At 41.9% G+C, this 19,548-nt stretch overlaps 2 protein-coding genes across 2 annotated transcripts in view; one reads left to right on the forward strand and one right to left on the reverse strand.

The window, feature by feature from the left end:
• Positions 1 to 19,548, forward strand: part of MTMR10 (myotubularin related protein 10) — a 71,585-nt gene that overhangs the window by 47,360 nt on the left and 4,677 nt on the right. The window contains exons 6-15 of the mRNA XM_090028139.1: positions 2,400 to 2,490; positions 6,477 to 6,645; positions 7,648 to 7,735; positions 7,861 to 7,949; positions 10,100 to 10,230; positions 10,660 to 10,729; positions 11,314 to 11,384; positions 12,414 to 12,583; positions 16,211 to 16,381; positions 18,914 to 19,096. Of these exons, the coding sequence (XP_089884265.1) occupies positions 2,400 to 2,490; positions 6,477 to 6,645; positions 7,648 to 7,735; positions 7,861 to 7,949; positions 10,100 to 10,230; positions 10,660 to 10,729; positions 11,314 to 11,384; positions 12,414 to 12,583; positions 16,211 to 16,381; positions 18,914 to 19,096 (1,233 nt within the window). The remainder of the gene's footprint in view (positions 1 to 2,399; positions 2,491 to 6,476; positions 6,646 to 7,647; positions 7,736 to 7,860; positions 7,950 to 10,099; positions 10,231 to 10,659; positions 10,730 to 11,313; positions 11,385 to 12,413; positions 12,584 to 16,210; positions 16,382 to 18,913; positions 19,097 to 19,548) is intronic.
• Positions 6,678 to 19,548, reverse strand: part of FAN1 (FANCD2 and FANCI associated nuclease 1) — a 58,211-nt gene continuing 45,340 nt past the window's right edge. Inside the window, exon 14 of the mRNA XM_090028137.1 lies at positions 6,678 to 7,188. Coding sequence (XP_089884263.1) covers positions 7,105 to 7,188 — 84 coding nt within the window. The 3' untranslated portion in view covers positions 6,678 to 7,104. The remainder of the gene's footprint in view (positions 7,189 to 19,548) is intronic.

Genomic DNA, 19,548 nt, shown 5'->3' on the forward strand with positions numbered 1-19,548 from the left:
GGTATTTTAATATGGAGGGGGTTTGTTTAAAAACCAGTCATCCGAGGTGAGTCTCTGAGGGCCAGGCCCAGTTATCAGGCTGACATGAGACTTCCCAGATCATCTGGCTGATCTATCAGCTTCCAGAATTTCTCAGCAAGTGGGAAGGAGTCTGCTTTTTAACACTCCTAACTAACTGTAGGTCGTTGTACCTTGTCAAGTAACACCTGCCATCTGTACCTCTCACTGGATGCTTCACTGAAATTTTGAAAGTGCTCTGGCCATCTAAAAAAACAAGCCAGAAGCATCCAGCAGGAGGAGAGCATTTCCCAGTCTAATGAATGGAAACTTTTGTGAGTCTCTTGACTTTTACTCCAGAAATCTTGAAGGCATCCATGAACAGGAATTACTTAGATACAAGGCTGTCATAACTCCTGCAAGTCTTGCGAGGGAAAATGCAAGGCTGTTTCAAAACATTAATGTCAAAGGTGGTGCTCTAGTGCATGAAACCTATTACTGTTTATCACACATACTGCAGTAATGCTGAAGGACCAGCCAGGAGTAAGGCCCCATGTGGTTCATCACTGTACAAGTGCCTTCTGCTCTTTTCTGGCTCTGCTCCCCTGCCCTCCCCATGCATGTGTATAAATTCACACAGGCAGTTCAGTGTCTTGCTCCCACAGTCTGGACTTCTTTTGGCAAAGAACAGTTTGGAAGTGCTAAAGCTGGCTGCCCTTTCTGGTATAAACAGATCTTTGTTTTCGACACTAAGAAATGCTGTTGTTATGTCAATCTGGGGAAGATCTTAGAAAAGTTTATTAAGGAGGCCATCCTTGAGGGACTGGCCCAGGCTAACATTCTAAGGGACAGCCAGCATGGGTTTGTTGCGGGTGGGTCTTGTTTGACCAATCTCATTTCCTTCTATGACCAGGTGACCTATCACCTGGACAAGGGAGAAGAGGTTGATGTCATATATCTTTACTTCAAAAAAGCTTTTGATCTGGTATCCCATGATCACCTCTTGGCCAAACTGGCCAGTTGTGGCCTTGGCTCCACCACGATCCGCTGGCTGGGAAATTGGCTTCGTGGTCGGACCCAGAGGATTGTGATCGATGGCAGTCACTCATCATGGTGCCCTGTGACCAGTGGGGTCCCTCAAGGCTCTGTCCTGGGACCCATCCTGTTCAACATCTTCATTAACAATGTGGACATTGGAGTCAGGAGTGGACTGGCCAAGTTCGCCAATGACACCAAACTTTGGGGCAAAGCATCCATGCCAGAAGATAGGCGGGTGATCCAGGCTGACCTGGACAAGCTCAGCAAATGGGCAGACGAGAACCTCATGGTGTTTAACACCGAAAAATGCCAGGTTCTCCACCTTGGGAGGAAAAACCTGCAGCATCCTTATAGGCTCGGCAGTGCTACGTTGGTTAGCACTACAGAAGAAAAAGACTTGGGGGTCATCATTGACCACAAGATGAACATGAGCCTCCAATGCGATGCTGCAGCTAGTAAAGCGACCAAAATGCTGGTGTGCATCCATAGATGCTTCGAGCAAATCCCGGGACGTCATTCTCCCCTTGTACTCGGCCTTGGTGAGGCCGCAGCTGGAGTACTGCGTCCAGTTTTGGGCTCCACAATTCAAAAAGGATGTGGAGAAGCTTGAGAGAGTCCAGAGGAGAGCCACGCGCATGATCAGAGGTCAGGAAAACAGATCTTACGATGACAGGCTGAGAGCCATGGGACTCTTTAGCCTGGAAAAGCACAGGCTCAGGGGTGATCTGATGGCCACCTATAAGTTTATTAGGGGTGACCACCAGGATCTGGGGGAACGTCTGTTCACCAGAGCGCCCCAAGGGATGACGAGGTCGAACGGTCACAAACTCCTGCAAGACCGTTTCAGGCTGGACATAAGGAAGAATTTCTTTACTGTCCGAGCCCCGCAAGGTCTGGAACAGTCTGCCAGCGGAGGTGGTTCAAGCACCTACATTGAACACCTTCAAGGGTAAATTGGATGCTTATCTTGCTGGGATCCTATGACCCCAGCTGACTCATGCCCTTTGGGCAGGGGGCTGGACTCGATGATCTCCCGCGGTCCCTTCCAGCCCTAATGTCTAGGAAATCTATACTTTTGAGTTGCTCCTGATGGGCAGTCAAAAGAAAATCGCCTATCTCAATGATGATAATGCTTCCTCACCAAATATTAGCACTTAACCAATTGTAACAATATATTGTAATCCTGTTCTCAGGTCAAACCTGGGAAGAGTACCTCGAAACATTATCTTTAATCTACCTCATTTTACACATTTTTACAGTGCTACAATCCATGGTAATATATTTAAGTTGTCTTGATTCTTACAATAAAGTACTTTAATAATGCTGAAGAGTGAAAAACAAGTATCTTCTTTTTTTCCCCGTAGGTGTGCCTTGCAATTGCTCACTATTCTCAGCCAACAGATCTTCAGCTGCTCTTTGCATTTGAATATGTTGGGAAAATGTATCATAATCCAGGTAACGATGAACCAAAATCTGTTCATAGTTTCCATTCTTTAACATGTGCAGTTGTTCTAACTGTAGTAAGGCTGGGGACTTTTGTAGTAAAGCAAGGGCAAGAAGTGTTTGAGGTTTGCTTTGGGAGATAATTGCAATGGACTTATACTGCACCCAAAACCTTTACTTTCTGTATGTAAATTAGTTGGTGTGATCATAACTTGTTATCTAAAACAAACGGATTTTATTTTTTTTATCTGAAAAAGCTCCCTATTCCAGCATGAATAGCATTATTTTTCAGTCTGCCCTCCATTCCTCTTATTGTGTGTCTGTATTGGTATTCTGGACACCCAGAAAATCCCCAGGCAGGTTTGTTCACCTGGCCTTCTGTTAGGAGTAAGTTTCTCTTCTGGTGGTATTGCAGGAGGATTTATGCAACTTGGGACTCCATACTTCCTTTCCTAGAGGCTTACTAGGCAGTTCTTCCCACTCAAATCTTCCACCACCCCTGCTGAGTTGGAGCTCACCCTCTCTGCTCAAGGCCAATCTCCAACTGAACCTTGTCAGTTAGGTAAGCTTGGAAAAGATGCCTTTGGATCTTGATTTCTAGTGTAATGCTGTGAGGTCACTGCTTAGTGCTCCCCAGCCAATACACAGCCAGAAGTTAAAAAATCCATTACAGTAAGCTTCCAAATATGAAAAGTGCTCTAGATGTATGTCATTTATTTAATATCTTTACTCTGCCATTTGCATTAGAAACCAATGATCTCGCCACTAGAGGAACTCAGCATGGGGTCTACAAAAAGGCCAGATTTTCAAACTTGCCCCAAATGGGCATGCTCATTTTCTACATGTGTCCACATAACTTCACCTTGAGTGCCCAAATGAAAGTTTATATTTGCTTGTGTGATGGGCACAATAATGTTTTATGTGCTTGTGTGATGGACACACTTTAAATGTGTGCAGTAACATTTAAAGAGAGTGTTAAAGTCCACACGCTCCCTCCAGCTGCGTGATGCAGTAGGGAGCAAATCTACAGAAACCGTAGCAGGATACTGGAGAGAGAAAGAAAGGTGTTAATAAAATGCTGTGTCTATCACAGCCTTCACAAAGCCATCTTTACTATGTCCATGAAATGGCTGTGCTACCTGAAAGAAAGACCAGTAGGAGAGTTATATGACATGAAGTGGGTAAAATAAGCAGAATACCCTTTTGGAGTTTCAGAGTACTAATGGGGGCAGGAAACCCGTGACAGTGTGGCCAGTGGTTTTGCTGGGCTACAGTGGCTAGGGGGAGGGAGCCAGCAGACATTTCTGAAAAGGAAGTCTCTGCTCAGTGTTCTCGTGTTTGACTGGGATCCCTGACCGAGCCCTGGGTTTTACCCAGCTTGCTCCCCTGCCAGTCCTGTAAAAAATTGGTGCTTCAGAGTTTTCCCATTATTTTTTTTCCTCTCCTCTGTGCTTTCGAAAATATCAAACCCATATAGTTATTTTAAAATAGTGTCTCTTGTATTCACACACTCTTTTTTCCCCAGTGCATATTAGGAGATAATTGAAATGGACTTATATTGCACCCAAAACTTTTAGTTTCTGTATGTAAATTAATTGGTGTGATCATAACTTGTTATCCAAAACAAACAAATTTTATTTTTATCTGAAAAAGCTCCCTATACCCATATATTAATTATGCTAACATTTTCTGCTGTTGTTTTATTTCTCACTTTGCCTAAAATTCCAGCTGTTTCAATTGTGAGTGGGGGCATGTGTGACAGCTCTGGATTGCAAGTAAAGGCAAAGCCTTGCCATAGCACCCCCACAGTTAGATATAAAGGGCCAGGCACTCGAAGGTGTGATATGCTCAAAGCTGCAGGTTGGAACTGAGCGGGAGATACAGAAGTGTCTCAGCAGGTTAGGTGGGAGTTTAGAACATTAAGCAACTGATTACCTTACAAAACCTGGCTCCAAATCGTTTACAGATTCCTTATGCGTTATACTTTGTTTTTTTTAAAGTGGGCAAATATTAGAGCTTTTAAAATATGGGACCAGCAGAATAAGCTTGACCTTTTGTGATATGCACAAATGACTGGTTGAATGAGAGTGTCAACTTAATCTTCATTTTTGACCCGATCTAAAACTTTGAGTATTTTCTGGAGATCTGACTGAGCTCCTATTTATTCATTTAATATATTTTTAGGAAAAAAATGAGGAAGCATAAAGAAAACTAGGCCAGCGGCTCTAACTTGATGATACCAAAAATAATTTAAAGCGTCTGTTCTGACATGAACTTTTTAACATAATTATGTTTACATTTAACCTAAATATGTATCTAAATATCCTCAGAGAAACTTATGAGGAACCAACCAAAGCCAACCCCAAAAAATTAAAAAAATATAAAAACAGTTTAAAAGACACTTGTATAAAGATATAATTTAATTACTCACTGATTTACATAAGGAAAAAAGGATTCCTACTTGTTGTCACACTTGGAATGTAAGGTAGTAAGAGAAGTGGCAGGAAATTGCATTACCGTAATATCACTTTACCTCAATTTTGGAAAGGGTCTCTCTTGAAAAGCATACTTGAGGAAGGGTCTTCTAAAACTACTGGAAAGATGAAATTGGTGATATAAAAGGAGTAAGCTGACACTCTATCATTGGGGTGATAGCATCTTGCACTTTATGTTCAAGCTGATTCCTTTGCCCTGTCTGATCCCACATAGATCAGATTATAGAATGTTTTTAATTCAACTCAGGAAACAGCGTGCCCCATGCTTTCAACACAATTGACCAATTTGTTTCAAAAGAAAAAAACAGTAGCGGAAATCTTGCTAATTAATTGGTAACATGGTATATAATAACATTCTTGTATGAGAACCAAAGCTGTTCTTAACATCAGAGCAGTTCAGTCGGAATGAGTAATGTCATGTGATGTATTAGTAAGCCTTGTTACTGGAGCATTTTTTTTGCCTTGGCCCCTGTACTAAGAACAAAAAGAACCTTTTCCAGCTCTTTTGAATGTAGGAGTTTGCTGAAAAAGCACCTCCTAAATCAAAACTGTTAGAACAGTGGAAAGGATGGCAAAGCAGGTGTTATCTGGAAAGTTTGTGGCTCAGTAATAGTCAATCTGTTCTCAGAATTTTTATCAGTAGTAGCAAATTTTAGCTAAATTTCCAGAACAGTTAGCTACCATATTTACTTGAACCCAAGTTTAGGGTTTTTTTACTTCCATTTAACATGGGGGTAAAAGCTCCTCATTTTTGGATTCAAATATGAGGTGGGGGATGGAGGACTGCTGTTGTTCTGACTCTGGCCACACCCCATTGCGGCCTCTGCTTTCTCCTCCCCCCAGCTGTTGTGCCCCATGCTGCCTCTGCAGCCTCCCCCCTTCCTCCCCCCAATCCTCTTTGCTGTGCAGGTAGGTAGGGACAGGCAACAGGGATGGCAAAGTATGGGAGGGCAAGGGGGGCAGACCCCTTGCCACCACTTTCCCCAGTAGGAACAAGACACATTAAAGACGACCCTCTAATAATTAGATTCTATACATGGAAAATTATAATACATTTATAATAAATTTATAATTGTTCCATGTATAGAATCTAATTATTGCAAGGTCATCATAAATTCAGTCATCTCAGTTTTGCATAAATATATTTTAAAATAGTACATTGTAACAGGTCAGTTCCAGGAAATTTTTAATCTGCAGATATAGAAAAAGATCACTTACAAATGAATGCAACACTGTTTCCAGACTAGGCCTTTGTGTTCTAGAAACTGAATCAATACAAGAGCTGCATACAGCTTGCTCTGTTAAAACAACAGTCACCCTTGTTTATTACCAAACTATAGGGAAGGTATCACTACTGGTTAATCTGTGATGAGGCAGCATCAGTTGTAAGATGCAAGGAACACCTACCTCTTATTTAGAAAAGATTCCACTCTAGTAATTAGCATGATCAAGTGTTCAAGGGGTATTCTTAAAAATCTTGCATTGATGAATTTCCTTTTCTAGCAAAAAAAGTAAATGGAATAGATCCTGGAGGAGGTTGTGGAAGCAGTGGCAGTGGTCAACAGACTCCTTTGTTTGAAGCTTATTCTGATTGGGATAGAGAAATCAAAAGGACAGGTGCATCAGAATGGAGAGTCTGTTCAGTGAATGAAGGTTACATGATTTCTACTTGGTAAGTCTGTACCAATGAAAAACAAGCTAATTTGACTGTTGCTAATTTGACTTTACATTGGCCCAAAGAGAGATCAGATGCTGGTAGGAAAACATGGATGCATTTTGGTCAGACCTGAGTTTTTCTTGAGTTCATATTTTTATAAAAGCATCTTTCAGATGATTTACTGTAAAATATTCTGAAACAGCAACAGTTTCCATGGAGAGATGTCAGATTTTCTGGCGCTCATACTTAATGAATGCATTCATATTAGATTAAATGAAAGAAAATACCAGTTTTTCCTGTGTTTTGTAATAGTTTTATTTTTCTGGTACAAACTATATGAATAATATCAGTGTGACATAAACTCGCATGTCCATAAAAGAAATCTTAACACAATTTGAAACTTTATAATGGAAAATCACAGGAACATTGTTAGAGTAGCACTGTCTGTTGCTTCCATAGTGCTCTGTGAGCTTCTCAGTGGTCCACCCCTGAGCTTGTGTCGTCTTCCCATATGTATCTGTAAAACGAACCAGGGATTTCCATTCTTTGAATCGGATCCTGTGGAGGGGTAGAAGTAAGCAATTAATAGAAGTTGGTAAACTGATAGCGCATCAGAAAACATTGTGTGCTTAGCTTCCTATTTGGGTCATGCTTTTAGATGTTTTTGTTGGAGGTGAAGGGATGTATGTCACTTCTTTTTTCTAATGGAGGTAATGCAAAGGAGGCATGCTTTTGTTTGAACCAAGAGAAACTAAGATTGTAGTGCTGGGTCCCACAAGGAAGACATGATATGAGTTTTATTGCTAGTACCGTGAGTGGCTTACTGAACACACATGGGAATAGAGTGGTTATTACCATAAATATGCTGTGCTTATGTAGTACCTCATTTAAGTTGCATTATTATTCTGAGGTTCAGCTCATCTTGTGCTAACACACCACTGTTGGTAGTAGGCTTCTGTCTCCAGGACAAGTAAGTGCTTTCAAGAAAAATTACTCTGCATTATATTTTTCCCCCAGCCTTCCAGAATACTTTGTAGTCCCATCTTCCTTAGCAGATCAGGACCTGAAGCTCTATTCTTACTCATTCATTGGGAGACGAATGCCAGTAAGTGTACACTTTATGGTGATTTTCATTGTCATATAGTATTTGACAGTGATATGTTTTATACACAGAAATTAGAAATCTGTTTTTGCTTTGTCACATGGTACTAACTAATCTCTTTCTGTTAGGTATGGTGCTGGAATCACCCTAATGGGAGTGCTCTTGTGAGAATGGCCAACATTAAAGATGTATTGCAACAAAGAAGGATAGACCAAAGGTAAACTATAACTTATTAGCATTACTTAACCAGACATATATGAGACAATTGGTGAGCTATAAGCCACACATATCTTTTTCGTGATGCAGCAGTCTGTGTGAAATTTATCTCCAAGCAGGTGGTCTGCATGAAGCCTTGGAATTACTTAATGTCCACTTAAGTCATATTTAACGAATAATATTTTGATAATGTATGTTTAAGGGTTCTTAAGGGTCTATTTGCCACACTGGGAACTGCACAGCACACTAGTGACACAACCCCATTGTTACACTTGCTTCTCTTACCGCATTGACATTGCTGTACCACCAGTGGGGAACTTCTACTTTTGTCTCGCTCACAGAAGAATTTTGAAAATAAGTTAATCTTTTTGCACTGCTTGGAAAATACAAAGCAACATAGACTGAGTTCTGTAACACAATAGATACTGCTTTGGAATGCCAGATTTCCCACTAACATCAGAATCATAGAAAATTAGGGCTGGAAGGGATCTCAGGAGGTCATCTAGTCCAACCCCTTGCTCAAAGGAGGACCAGCCCCAACTAGATCATCCTACACAAGGCTTTGTCTAGCTGGGTCTTAAAAAACTCCAAGAATGGATATTTCACAAACCTCTCTAGGTAATCTGTTCTAGTGCTTTATTACTCTCCTCATGAGTGGTTTTTCCTAATATCCAACCTAAACTTTCCTTGCTGCAACTTGGGACCATTGCTCCTTTTTCTGTCATCTGCCATCACTAAGAACAGTTTAGCTCTATCCTCTTTGGAATGACCATTCAGGTAGTCAAAGGCTGCTATTAAATCCCCTCAGACTTCTCCAGACTAAATGGGTGCCTATACATGTGCAGCAACGCTGCTCCGCTGTGCTGTAATTACAGTGTGTCGGAGCAGACTCGATTCATTAAATCTGCTGGAACATGGTAATTACCGCACTTTAGCAAACTCCAGCGTCACATGTATCGGCATCCCCGTGCTGAAAACTGGCAGCGGGGATGCTTTTAACTAAAGCTTGTGCAGTGAGCTTTAATGAAAGTGCCTCTGCCACCATTTTTCAGCGTGAGGATGCTGATGCACATGATGCTCCGGGCACCTTAGAGTGGCCCTCAGAGCTGCTCTAATTTAAAATACCTCCCCACCACACTCTCAGAGTACATGTATAAATGCCCAGTAAGCCCAGTTCCCTCTGCCTTTCCTTCTAAGTCGTGTGCCCCACCCCCCAGCTTTCATATTACAGAAATCACAGAGCACCTTGCAAGACTGGTACCTTTTATTCCTTATCTTTAATAGGTTAGAAGACTGCTTGTAAACCTTTTCATTGCCTTTGCGTGGTTTAAATGAAGTTCTGATTAGTGTTCCCTTTGGGACACTAAAGTTTATATGCTTTTATATATTTCTTAAGTATCATTGGATATTCAATATTGACAACAAATCGATTAACTTCTCTGAGATATCTCATCCTTCAAGTTTTCTTTCACTCCTACCATTGCAGGTTTGGTCTAGTGGTGGTCCTCATAATAATAGCTTTTCATCTTCAGATCTCTTTATAAGCATTAGATAATGTTTGTAGAACCTAGAGGCATATACTATCCTTATTTGAGGGAAACTGAGATATAAAGGTTCCGTACATTTCTGAAGACTAGAGGGAGCTGGTGTCAGAGCCAGGCTCAAAGTGAACAGTGTCTAGCTTTTAGCTTTATGTTCAGGTATCCTTTTATGTACTTTGTTAAACACACCTCCCCAACAGGCTTTCTTCCCACAGCTTCTGTGCTGTTGTGATTAATAGCTGCCTCCTCTAGCATACCTTTAAACAATCCATTGTTTTCAATTGCTCAGATTTAATTTAGCTCCTCAGTGGGAATTTAAAGTTTCTGAATATGTGTCAACAATTCTGCCTCCACATGCATTCCATATGGCCACAAAGCATGACATGCATTGAAGCTGAATGCTAATCAGATGCTTGTGCTTTTCCATTTTGCTGTTTGGCCAAATAGCTTTTTTATATAAGTTATTTGCCTTCCTAACAACCAACTAAAATACTTTATTTAAAAAACATACAAAAAACCCCCTTTGTATCCATCCATAAGTATACTTCTATGCGGCTGAACTTATTTTCCTCCCACTCCAGGATTAAAGTTCTTGATGCTTTTTCATTAGGATTTGTAATGCAATAACTCGAAGCCATCCACAGAGAAGTGATGTTTACAAATCAGATTTGGACAAGTGTCTACCCAGTATCCAGGAAATCCAGGCTGCATTTATTAAACTGAAACAGTTATGTGTTAATGGTAAGTCATGATATCATTCTTAAACATATTCTATTTTTGGAGGTATTTAAGAATCAGGTTGCAAAAATATAGTTTGAAAGATTTGAGATAATCACTCCTTAAGAAAAAAAAAACGTGTTTATCTTGCCTACATTTGAAATTGTTTAAAAGGTGTGTTGTGTTGCAGAATAGCTTGGTAGAGCCTACATGCTTTTACTTCATTCTGAATCACGGGTTATAGTTCATGCACTAAGCATATTGGATATAAAACATCATGTGGTGGCTGCAGTCTGCAGCCTGGCACATAAAAGAAAACTGTTTTTGTTGAAGGAGATAGACTAAGTATCTTCAGCTGTTACTGTAGAGTCATATAGAAGGTAATGAGCAGCATGACCTATTGATGTGACATGTCAAGTTTTGTTCATCTGAATTATTCTTTAAAACATGCAGAACCTTTTGAAGAAACAGAAGAGAAGTGGCTGTCCTCACTGGAAAATACACACTGGCTAGAATACATCAGGTGTGTACAAAAAGTACAACTAGAAGATAATGGTTAATATTACCTCCTTAAATTTTCACCAATGTAAGTAAGCAATGAAGCATATAGGTGGAATTTTTACTATGTAAAAATAAGTAAGTGAAATTGATATATGGAAACTTTTTATACTTAAATATATTTTATTACATAATATGGAATCCTACAAAAACAAAATGGTGGGCTTAACATTCATTACTTGAATGACATGCTTAAAACTCTGCTCGCGTGCGCGCGTGTGTGTGTGTGTAAATGTAAGTCTTTAAAAAATCAAGGCTGCATTAAGCACCATTTCAAACTCAGCTTTCACAGTCTTTAAATGGAAGGTCTGTGATACTAGAATCCTGGGAAAAGTTGAAGTTTTATCTTACTGTTTTGATGTATGTTAGATTTTGGGATGTGCCTACATGACCTCTTTGCATAAATCCCAATGAAATCAGCAGCACTTGTGCTCCTGAATTATTTAACTTGCATTTGAAAATCCCCTCCCCAAATCTTAAAAAATGGTTTGTCAAATTATGATTCTCTTGATATTAATTATGAAGTTAATTACTTTTTTTTTTGCCTAGGTCATTCCTTAAGCATTCTGTTGAGCTTGTATATATGCTGGAATGTAAGCGTGTTTCTGTAGTTCTACAAGGTAACATAATCTTTTAAGATGCTATAATTGTCATTAGTAGGTTAAAGGTTAAAACAAATGAATGATGAATATAATTTACCTGGATCTTACTTTACTGAAATGATGTGAGATAGTAGTCAAATATTTTAAGTTCATAACTGCAGGGAGAAATTGTGCAATGTATTTGGGCTGTAACATAACCAGTAGAATTTAAAGAGTTTGCTCCCCAGCTGCCCAGGCCCTGCACTGTGAAGCAGCACCTACAGCTGTGGAGCAGATCTCTCAGCTTCCCAGCTGCTGCTGCTTCCCTAGGCACCCCAAGGCTCTCACCTGCACACCCCGGATTTCAGTGAGCCCAAGACTGGGGAGATGCTCCCTGATGTCAAGTTTACAGTGTCTGACCTTGCCATCTGCCTGCGAGGACTGGCTGGTGGCACCAGGCCCAGCCCAATCCCATGGATCAGGTGTGGGGCAGCTGTGTCCCAGACACTGAAGCTGCTCCATGCTGGATCCCTACACTCAGCTGAGTACCAGAATCTGTCATGGCTCATCCCCAGCATTCAATATAATGTATGATACAAACAAGCCACAAAGATGTTATACATTATATGCAGAATATCTTTGTGGCTCATTTGCTATATTGTCACACCATAAATTGGCTTTAACCCATGTCCAGATTACTGTTTATGGAATGATTAATACTTAGATTATGTCTTAAATGTAACAAGGTGTCAGGGCCCTGAGTTGTAGACTATGTATGTCTACTATGTAGACTATGTATCTCTGATGTTGAATGTGTACCAAATAATGGCTAGTGGGCATTTCAAAATAGAAAGACTGTGAAAAATCAGCTGATTTATAGATCAGACAGTTCATTTATTAGGTAGCCTCTACAATAGAACCAACCAATCAAATAGCTATCTTTGTCATTCCCCATATATAACATTTTTTAAAAGCTCCCAAATGTGAGTACTAAACTGAAAATTGCCAGTTTTGTGCCTTTTAACCTCTTTGAAATATATAAATAAAAATATTATTTGTTATTTTCAGAGGAAGAAGGACGGGACCTAAGCTGCCTTGTAGCCTCCCTCATTCAAGTGATGCTGGATCCCTATTTTCGGACGATTGTTGGATTTCAGAGCTTACTACAGAAGGAGTGGGTGATGGCAGGATATCAGTTTTTAGATAGGTGTAACCACTTAAAGAGATCTGACAAAGAGGTAAAAACTACATTATATTGATATAGGGAATGGAAACATGTTGGGGAATGACTGCCATTATGAATTTAATCTTTAAGAAATCATAATAGAAATCCCTTCCTGTGTTTCCCAAATTCATTTAGTTTTTCATTGATTAGCCTTATCTTGTCTTCATTCTCTACTTCTTATGTTCGTCATTAACACTCTTAATGATACAAGTATTGCTGTTTGTTTATGTTGTAATGGCGTTAATGTTTCAAAATAGTCACGTGTAGTTTATCCTGGGTTTTTTAAATTTCATAGATTTCATAGACATTAGGGCTGGAAGGGACCTCAGAAGATCGAGTCCAGCGCCCCATCCCAAGGGGCAGGAAGTCAGTTGGGGTCATAGAATCCCAGCAAGATAAGCATCCAATTCACTCTTGAAGGTGTTCATTGTAGGTGCTTGAACCACCTCTGATGGCAGGCTGTTCCAGACCTTGGGGGCTCGGACAGTAAAGAAATTCTTCCTTTATGTCCAGCCTGAAATGGTCTTGTAGTAGTTTATAACCATTTGACCTCATCATCCCTTGGGGCGCTCTGATGAACAAACGTTTCCCCAGATACTGGTGGTCACCCCTGATAAACTTATAAATGGCCATCAAATCATCCCTGAGCCTGGACTTTTCCAGGCTAAAGAGCCCCATGGCTCTCAGCCTGTCGATGTAAGGTCTGTTTTCCTGACCTCTGTTCATGCGCGTGGCTCTTCTCTGGACTCTCTCAAGCTTTTCCACATCCTTTTTGAATTGTGGCGCCCAAAACTGGACACACTACTCCAGCTGTGGCCTCACCAAGGCCGAGTACAAGGGGACAGTGACGTCTCAGGATTTGCGTGAGAAGCATCTATGGATGCAAGCCAGTGTTTTGGTTGCTTTAGTAGCCACAGCATCGCATTGCAGGCTTATGTTCATCTTGTGGTCAATGATGACCCCCAAGTCTCTTTCGTCCATAGTGCTAGCCAGTGTAGCACCGCTGCGCCTATATGCATGGTGCAGGTTTTTCCTCCCAAGGTGGAGAACCTTTTATTTTTCAGTGTTAAAAACCAGCAGGTTCTCGTCCGCCCATTTGCTGAGCCTGTCCAGCCTGGATAGCCCTTTTGTTTTCTGGTGCGGATGCTTTGCCCCAAGGTTTGGTCTCATCGGTGAACTTGGCCAGTCCGCTTCTGACTCCAATGTCTACGTCATTAATGAAGGTGTTGAACAATATGGGTCCAAGGATAAAGACTTATAATCAAACTGGGGATCCAAGACTTTGACCTTAGAAGAATTTGGGGAGCCTCTTTCCACAACCACTTACTTTCTTTTCATTGTTCTTCTCCTTTTAAATAGAACCCTGTTTCACAAAGTCATTACTGATGCAGTTATCACAGTGTTGATATGGTAGTGGGGCATTTGTAGCAGAGCCTACAGTCTGTTACACAATTTCCAAACTGAACTATGGATTAGTGGATTGTGATGTGGTAGGTTTGTTTGTTTCTAGCTGCTGCCACAGTTGTCAATCTTTTCATTGCAAAGAGAGCCTGGAGGCTTGTAATAGCAGCTGGAACAGTGGACCTAGTTTAGTACCATCTTTCAGGGCTGTCATTTAAGGAGAGTAAAAAGACAACATCCTCAGGGATTGGAGCCAACAGCAGGATTAAAGCTGCAGGAAATAAATATCTAGGGATGAAGGAAATGAGGCAGCTAGGGAAAGAAGTAAGAAGCAGAACAACGCAGACACAGGGGAGCCTGTTAGAAGGAGTAAGGTTGCCTGGAGGGAAAGATCAGATTGGGAGAGGGAGAAGAAATAAAGAGCAAAGAGTGAAATTGACTCTTTCAGAAACGCTAAGCATTAGCTGGAAAAGTCACTGCTTCCCAATATTATCTGCTTCTAAGGGTTGTTGTAATGTGAACTGGAAGGGACCTGATCCACCGAGACTAACTCTTTCTCAAGATGGTTCGCTCTGTAGTAGTTGGGGAAACATCTGACAAGAAAAGATTGTTAAAATATTTCTAGAATGGAAAATGCATGTTAGTGCATTGCTTAGCTTTTTTCTCCATTAGTGAATAGAGAACCATTAGTGATTTATCTTTGAAAACTAGGGAATGACTGGAAAGGTCCTGGAGAGGGGGTGGGCAAAATACAGCTGGCAGGCCAGATTTAGCCTGTCAGCTGATTTGGATCTGGCCCACAGGCGGGCACCCACGAATTAATAGGATTGGGCCCACTAGCAGCAACTTTCCCACCCCTTTGCAGCACATTGCGAGCCAGGCAAGCAGCACTTATTCCACCCTCCCCTCCCCCACATGCTGCCTGAGGAGGGGTTGAGCTCAGCCACATCACAAAGAATGGGAGGGAGCCCCCAATGCATGCACACCCAACCCACTCACGCACCCACCCACCCCCCACACACCCCTCCCACACCCCTGCCCACCCACTACCCCCACCGTATCCACAGTGCACCCTCCAACCAAATACTTCCCCAAACACACATGCCCCACACCCTCCCACATACGCCCCTTACCCCCCACACAATATATGAGTAATACTTTATTTTGAGCTATTATGCAATCACCTCTATATATACTACAAACACACACAAATCAAATCTCACTCAAATTTTGAAATAAAATTAAAATGTTATAGTAGTTGGTTTTGATTTTTAGTATATGATTTTTTTCAGGTTTCAAGATGGCAAACCCTCTCCCGTTCTCTTTCCCCCCACCCCCCAGCATACTTTAGGGCAAGGGGACGGACTTCCAGTAGCAAGGGTCAGGGGCTAAGGGCACCACTTCGGGTCCCACAATGGTGACCATGGGGTAGGGCACCTGTCAAGGGGTGGGGCTGGGGTAGCCCTCAACTGCTAAGTAAAGTGGCCCTTCAGCCAAAATAATTGCTTACCCTTGTCAAGTAGTGGACATGCCTACCTTCAAAAAAAGATGGGGGTGGGAGGCAAAGGGAATTATACATTAGTATATAATAGGGCAATAAGAAATAGCCAATATGAAATAGCCCATATGAACTTGCTTAGAATAAATCATACGAAATCAATGTAATTTCCTTTGCCAGGGTAGCCAGCTTTAGTGGATGAGGGGGGAAGCAGTAGATGTGCTCACTAATAATAATAATGATGATAAATAGAAACTGTTAGACTTAAGAAGGAAAAATCGAATGCCCAGGTACACAATCAGGGATAATTGGCTAGCCAAAAATACTGCAGAAAAGGATCTGAACCACAAACAGAATAAGCCAGCAGGAAGATGCTGTTGTCAAAAGGCTGATCTCTTTCTGGGTCTTAAAAAGATGTCAGCTGTAGGATTGGAACACAGCTGTTCGACTCTGCTTGCGTTAGGCTGTGAAAAAGAATTTATAATGTAAATTGACAACAGTTTCCTGAGTTGCCCAGTACCTATAACTGCATCTTCTCTCAGTAGAATGGCGAAAGTACTAAACTTGAGTATAGGATCATTTATTTGTGCTTTCGTATGGTATCAAACTTCTGTTCTGTATCTAGGAGTATAACAAATATGTGTTTAAAGCCCTGAGGAGGATATAAAGAAGTTGATATGGTTTTGGGAAAGCTTATGTTAAATCTAACAAATATCTTCATTTTCTTTTCCCCCACTCAAGTCTCCGTTGTTCTTGATGTTTCTGGATTCTGTTTGGCAATTGCTTGAACAGTACCCAGCAGCCTTTGAGTTTTCTGAAACATACTTGACATTATTGTATGACAGCACGCGGATCTCACTGTTTGGCACTTTCCTTTTCAACTCTCCACACCAGCGAGTAAAGGAAAGCACTGTGAGTATAAACTATATTACCTTATATTTAAATGACTAAAATTAAGCCTCATTACTGTTCTGGAAATAACATCCACATTAAGTAGTACAGGAAACTCTTGTTATTTGCGGGTTTGGCATTTGCAGTTTCAGATATTCACAAATGCCGAACCCGCATTTTAAATGCACTTATAGGAGCTCCTCAGGAGTTCCATACCTGCTGCTGCCGCGCTCCCACCACAGCTCCTGCTGTCACCGCCGGAGGCATCCCCCCCACCACCAGGGGTACTGTGTTCATGAATGCAGTGCCTTATTCGCAGATTTCACCATTTGCAGGGGATACGAGAACATGTCCCCCCATGAATGGTGAGGGTCACCTGTATTTATTTGGACTTTTTTGCAAATACCAGACTTACAGCAGGAGCTTTTAAAGAAAATAGTTACTTAAGGTGAATGTCAATAAGGCTGACCCTTGTACATACTGTAAATCGTAGATAGCTGTAAATATTATATATGTAACTGAGCATTGTTACTGTTTCCTTCATCTGACTGCATTCAGGGACCTACAGCAATAGTTTTGTGATGTGGAAAGTGGATAGGATTAGTATGTAACTGCATTTCTCCTCTTTGGAAACATGGTTAGTCACAGAATAATAGGAAAGTAGAGTGGGATGGGATCCTATGAGATCCTTTAATCCAACCCCTACTCAAGGCAAGATCACCTATGTAAGCCATCTAGAGAAGTGTATGCCTAACTTAGAGGCCCTGGCATGTCCTTTCTTAAGGCTTCAGCAGAATCTTGGTTCAACAAGGCCTGAGCTTCTAGCAGGCCTCTCTCTCTCTTAACCTCTACCTTCTCCTTAGTTTAATGAGGTCTTGGCTTCTAAATTGCCCCCTTTCCTCTCCCTTCTTGGAAAGTGACCAGGCTTGATTGGACTGGCAAAAAGAAATCAACAGGGAATGTCAGTGCCTTTTGCAGATCACACCTTGAAGTCAAGTCAAGTGAGACATCTTCCAGGAAGAAAGGAAGGTTTGACAGCAGGTTTAACAATGATAGGATACTAACTGGGACATGTACCTTTTGAATCAATGCTAGTATGTTCTAATAAAAATGTTCTTAACCTAGAATTTGGTTTGTAGATATCTAACCATTACTTGAACAGAACAAAAAGAATTGAGGGAGCACAGAGTTTCCTCAGAAAACACGGTAAAATTTAACAATGTGACACAAAATAAATATTCCATTAAAAAAGCAGAGGTGCACTCATATATCGGTCCATATCGTATCGGCACTGATAGAAGGAAAATTGACGTTATCGGCAATCCGCTTTTTTTGGCTGATGTGGCTGAAAACATCACCAATAAATGCCGCGTGCATGCACACAGTAATTGCAGCATGCATGTGGCCAGGAATGCAGCCTGGCAGCTTGGAGAGCAGCGTCTAGCCGGTAAGTCTGTAGCGGGGAAGGGGTTGGGGGGGCATATCAAGGCCCCCATGGTGATGGAGTGAGTGGGGCTGGAGCAGGCACTGCCCAGCCAGGGCAGGGTGAGGTGCAGGAGCCACCTTTGACTTGTCCAGAGGGTGCAGGGGCTGTGGAGGAGGCTAGCTCTTGCTGCTGCACGTACCCCCGGGAGGGGAGACAGGGGCATGTGCCCCCCAGATTTGTGTGCAGGGTGAGGGCGGGCTGCCTGTTGTGGCTGGGGACTGTGCTGGCCTCTTCCTGGTGGGGCGGGGGCTGGGGCAGGGCAGGCAGTGATGGTGCTGGGTTGGGGGAGCTATGGGGTGAGCTACAGCCACCCCAAAATTCACCATAGCCTCCAACTCCCAGCACTGCCACCGCCTGCCCCGCCCCCACGTGCTCCTAGTGCAGCCTTAGCTCAGGTCCCCCTGCTGGGAAGAGGCCAGTGCAGCCCATGACAGACGGCTTGCCTTTGCCCCACGCAGATCCAGGGGGCACATGCCCCCTGTGCTTCCCACACGGGTGCACTCAGCAGCAGGAGCCACCCCCCCCACATGCCCCACAGACAAGCTGCTGGTGACTGTCCCTCACCCACCTTGCCCTGGCTGGGTAGTACCTGCCCGTGCTCCAGCCCTACTCCCTCTCCCATGTCCTTTCCCCCCCACCAATAGACTTACCAGCTAGACACAGTTCTCCAATATGCTGCTGGGCTGCATATCAGCAAATGGATTAGTATCAGCCAATATGGCTAGCTAATAATTGGCCATTGGTACTGGCCAAAAAAATCTTTATCAGTGCACCCCTAAAAAAAAAAAAAGTAAATAAAAAAGAAAGCATAGAAATGTGGTTATCGCAAGGGAAAACTTAGGCCGGTCCCCACATTGCCACCTCCAGAACAAGGAAACTCCAAGATTAAGTTCTGTTCCCCAGCAATAGATACTTGTGTTGGTCTAAATACTGGTGCACATGATCTGCAGCTATCTGCACTTTAATCCAGGCTACCCTGTAGGCTCAATCCAGGGTTTTGTACTTGCAGCTTTGTAAGTAAATTACTGTATCTTGCTCTTAATCAGCTTACTTATTGTATCTTGTAGGAATTTGCTATAAGCAAAAACATCCAGTTGGGTGATGAAAAAGGCCTAAAATTTCCTTCTGTGTGGGACTGGTCTCTACAGTTTACAACAAGGGATCGTATGCTGTTTCACAACCCTTTGTATATTGGAAAGAGTGCACCATGCGTACAAAATGGAGCCGTAAAATCTTTTAAACGGTCAAAGGTAATGCTGGGATTCAGACACTTGTTAGTGAACTACTTTGCCTTTTAAGAGTGTAGTTGAGATATACTAAGATGTCATGTGTAGAAGTAATTGTAAGTAGTTTTTCAGAAGCTTATCTGCATAATTGGACCAGATACATTCATACCCCATTTTAGCAGTGAGAGTGCTGTCTTTATTGCTGCATTCCATAGTGTCCAACCTAAAGAAAATTGAATTTCTCCATGTCTCTGTTGTTGGGTACATGTCTTCCAGTGCACTTTATGGTATGTCTGGACTTACTGTCTAGAGAGAAGAGATTGGATGATTTCAGTTTGTTCCCCTTGTTCAATATCTTAGAAGTCACTGTTGAAATATACACGCGCTTATTTTATAAGGCTGTGAGTGGTCAAAGTATTTGTCGTCATGTGAGCGATGCTGTGATTACACACAAGCTTGGTACAGCTGTTAATGGT

This window comes from Crocodylus siamensis, chromosome 15 (assembly GCF_052110815.1).
Source record: "Crocodylus siamensis isolate JL-2025a chromosome 15, ASM5211081v1, whole genome shotgun sequence".
NCBI classification, from domain to species: domain Eukaryota; kingdom Metazoa; phylum Chordata; order Crocodylia; family Crocodylidae; genus Crocodylus; species Crocodylus siamensis.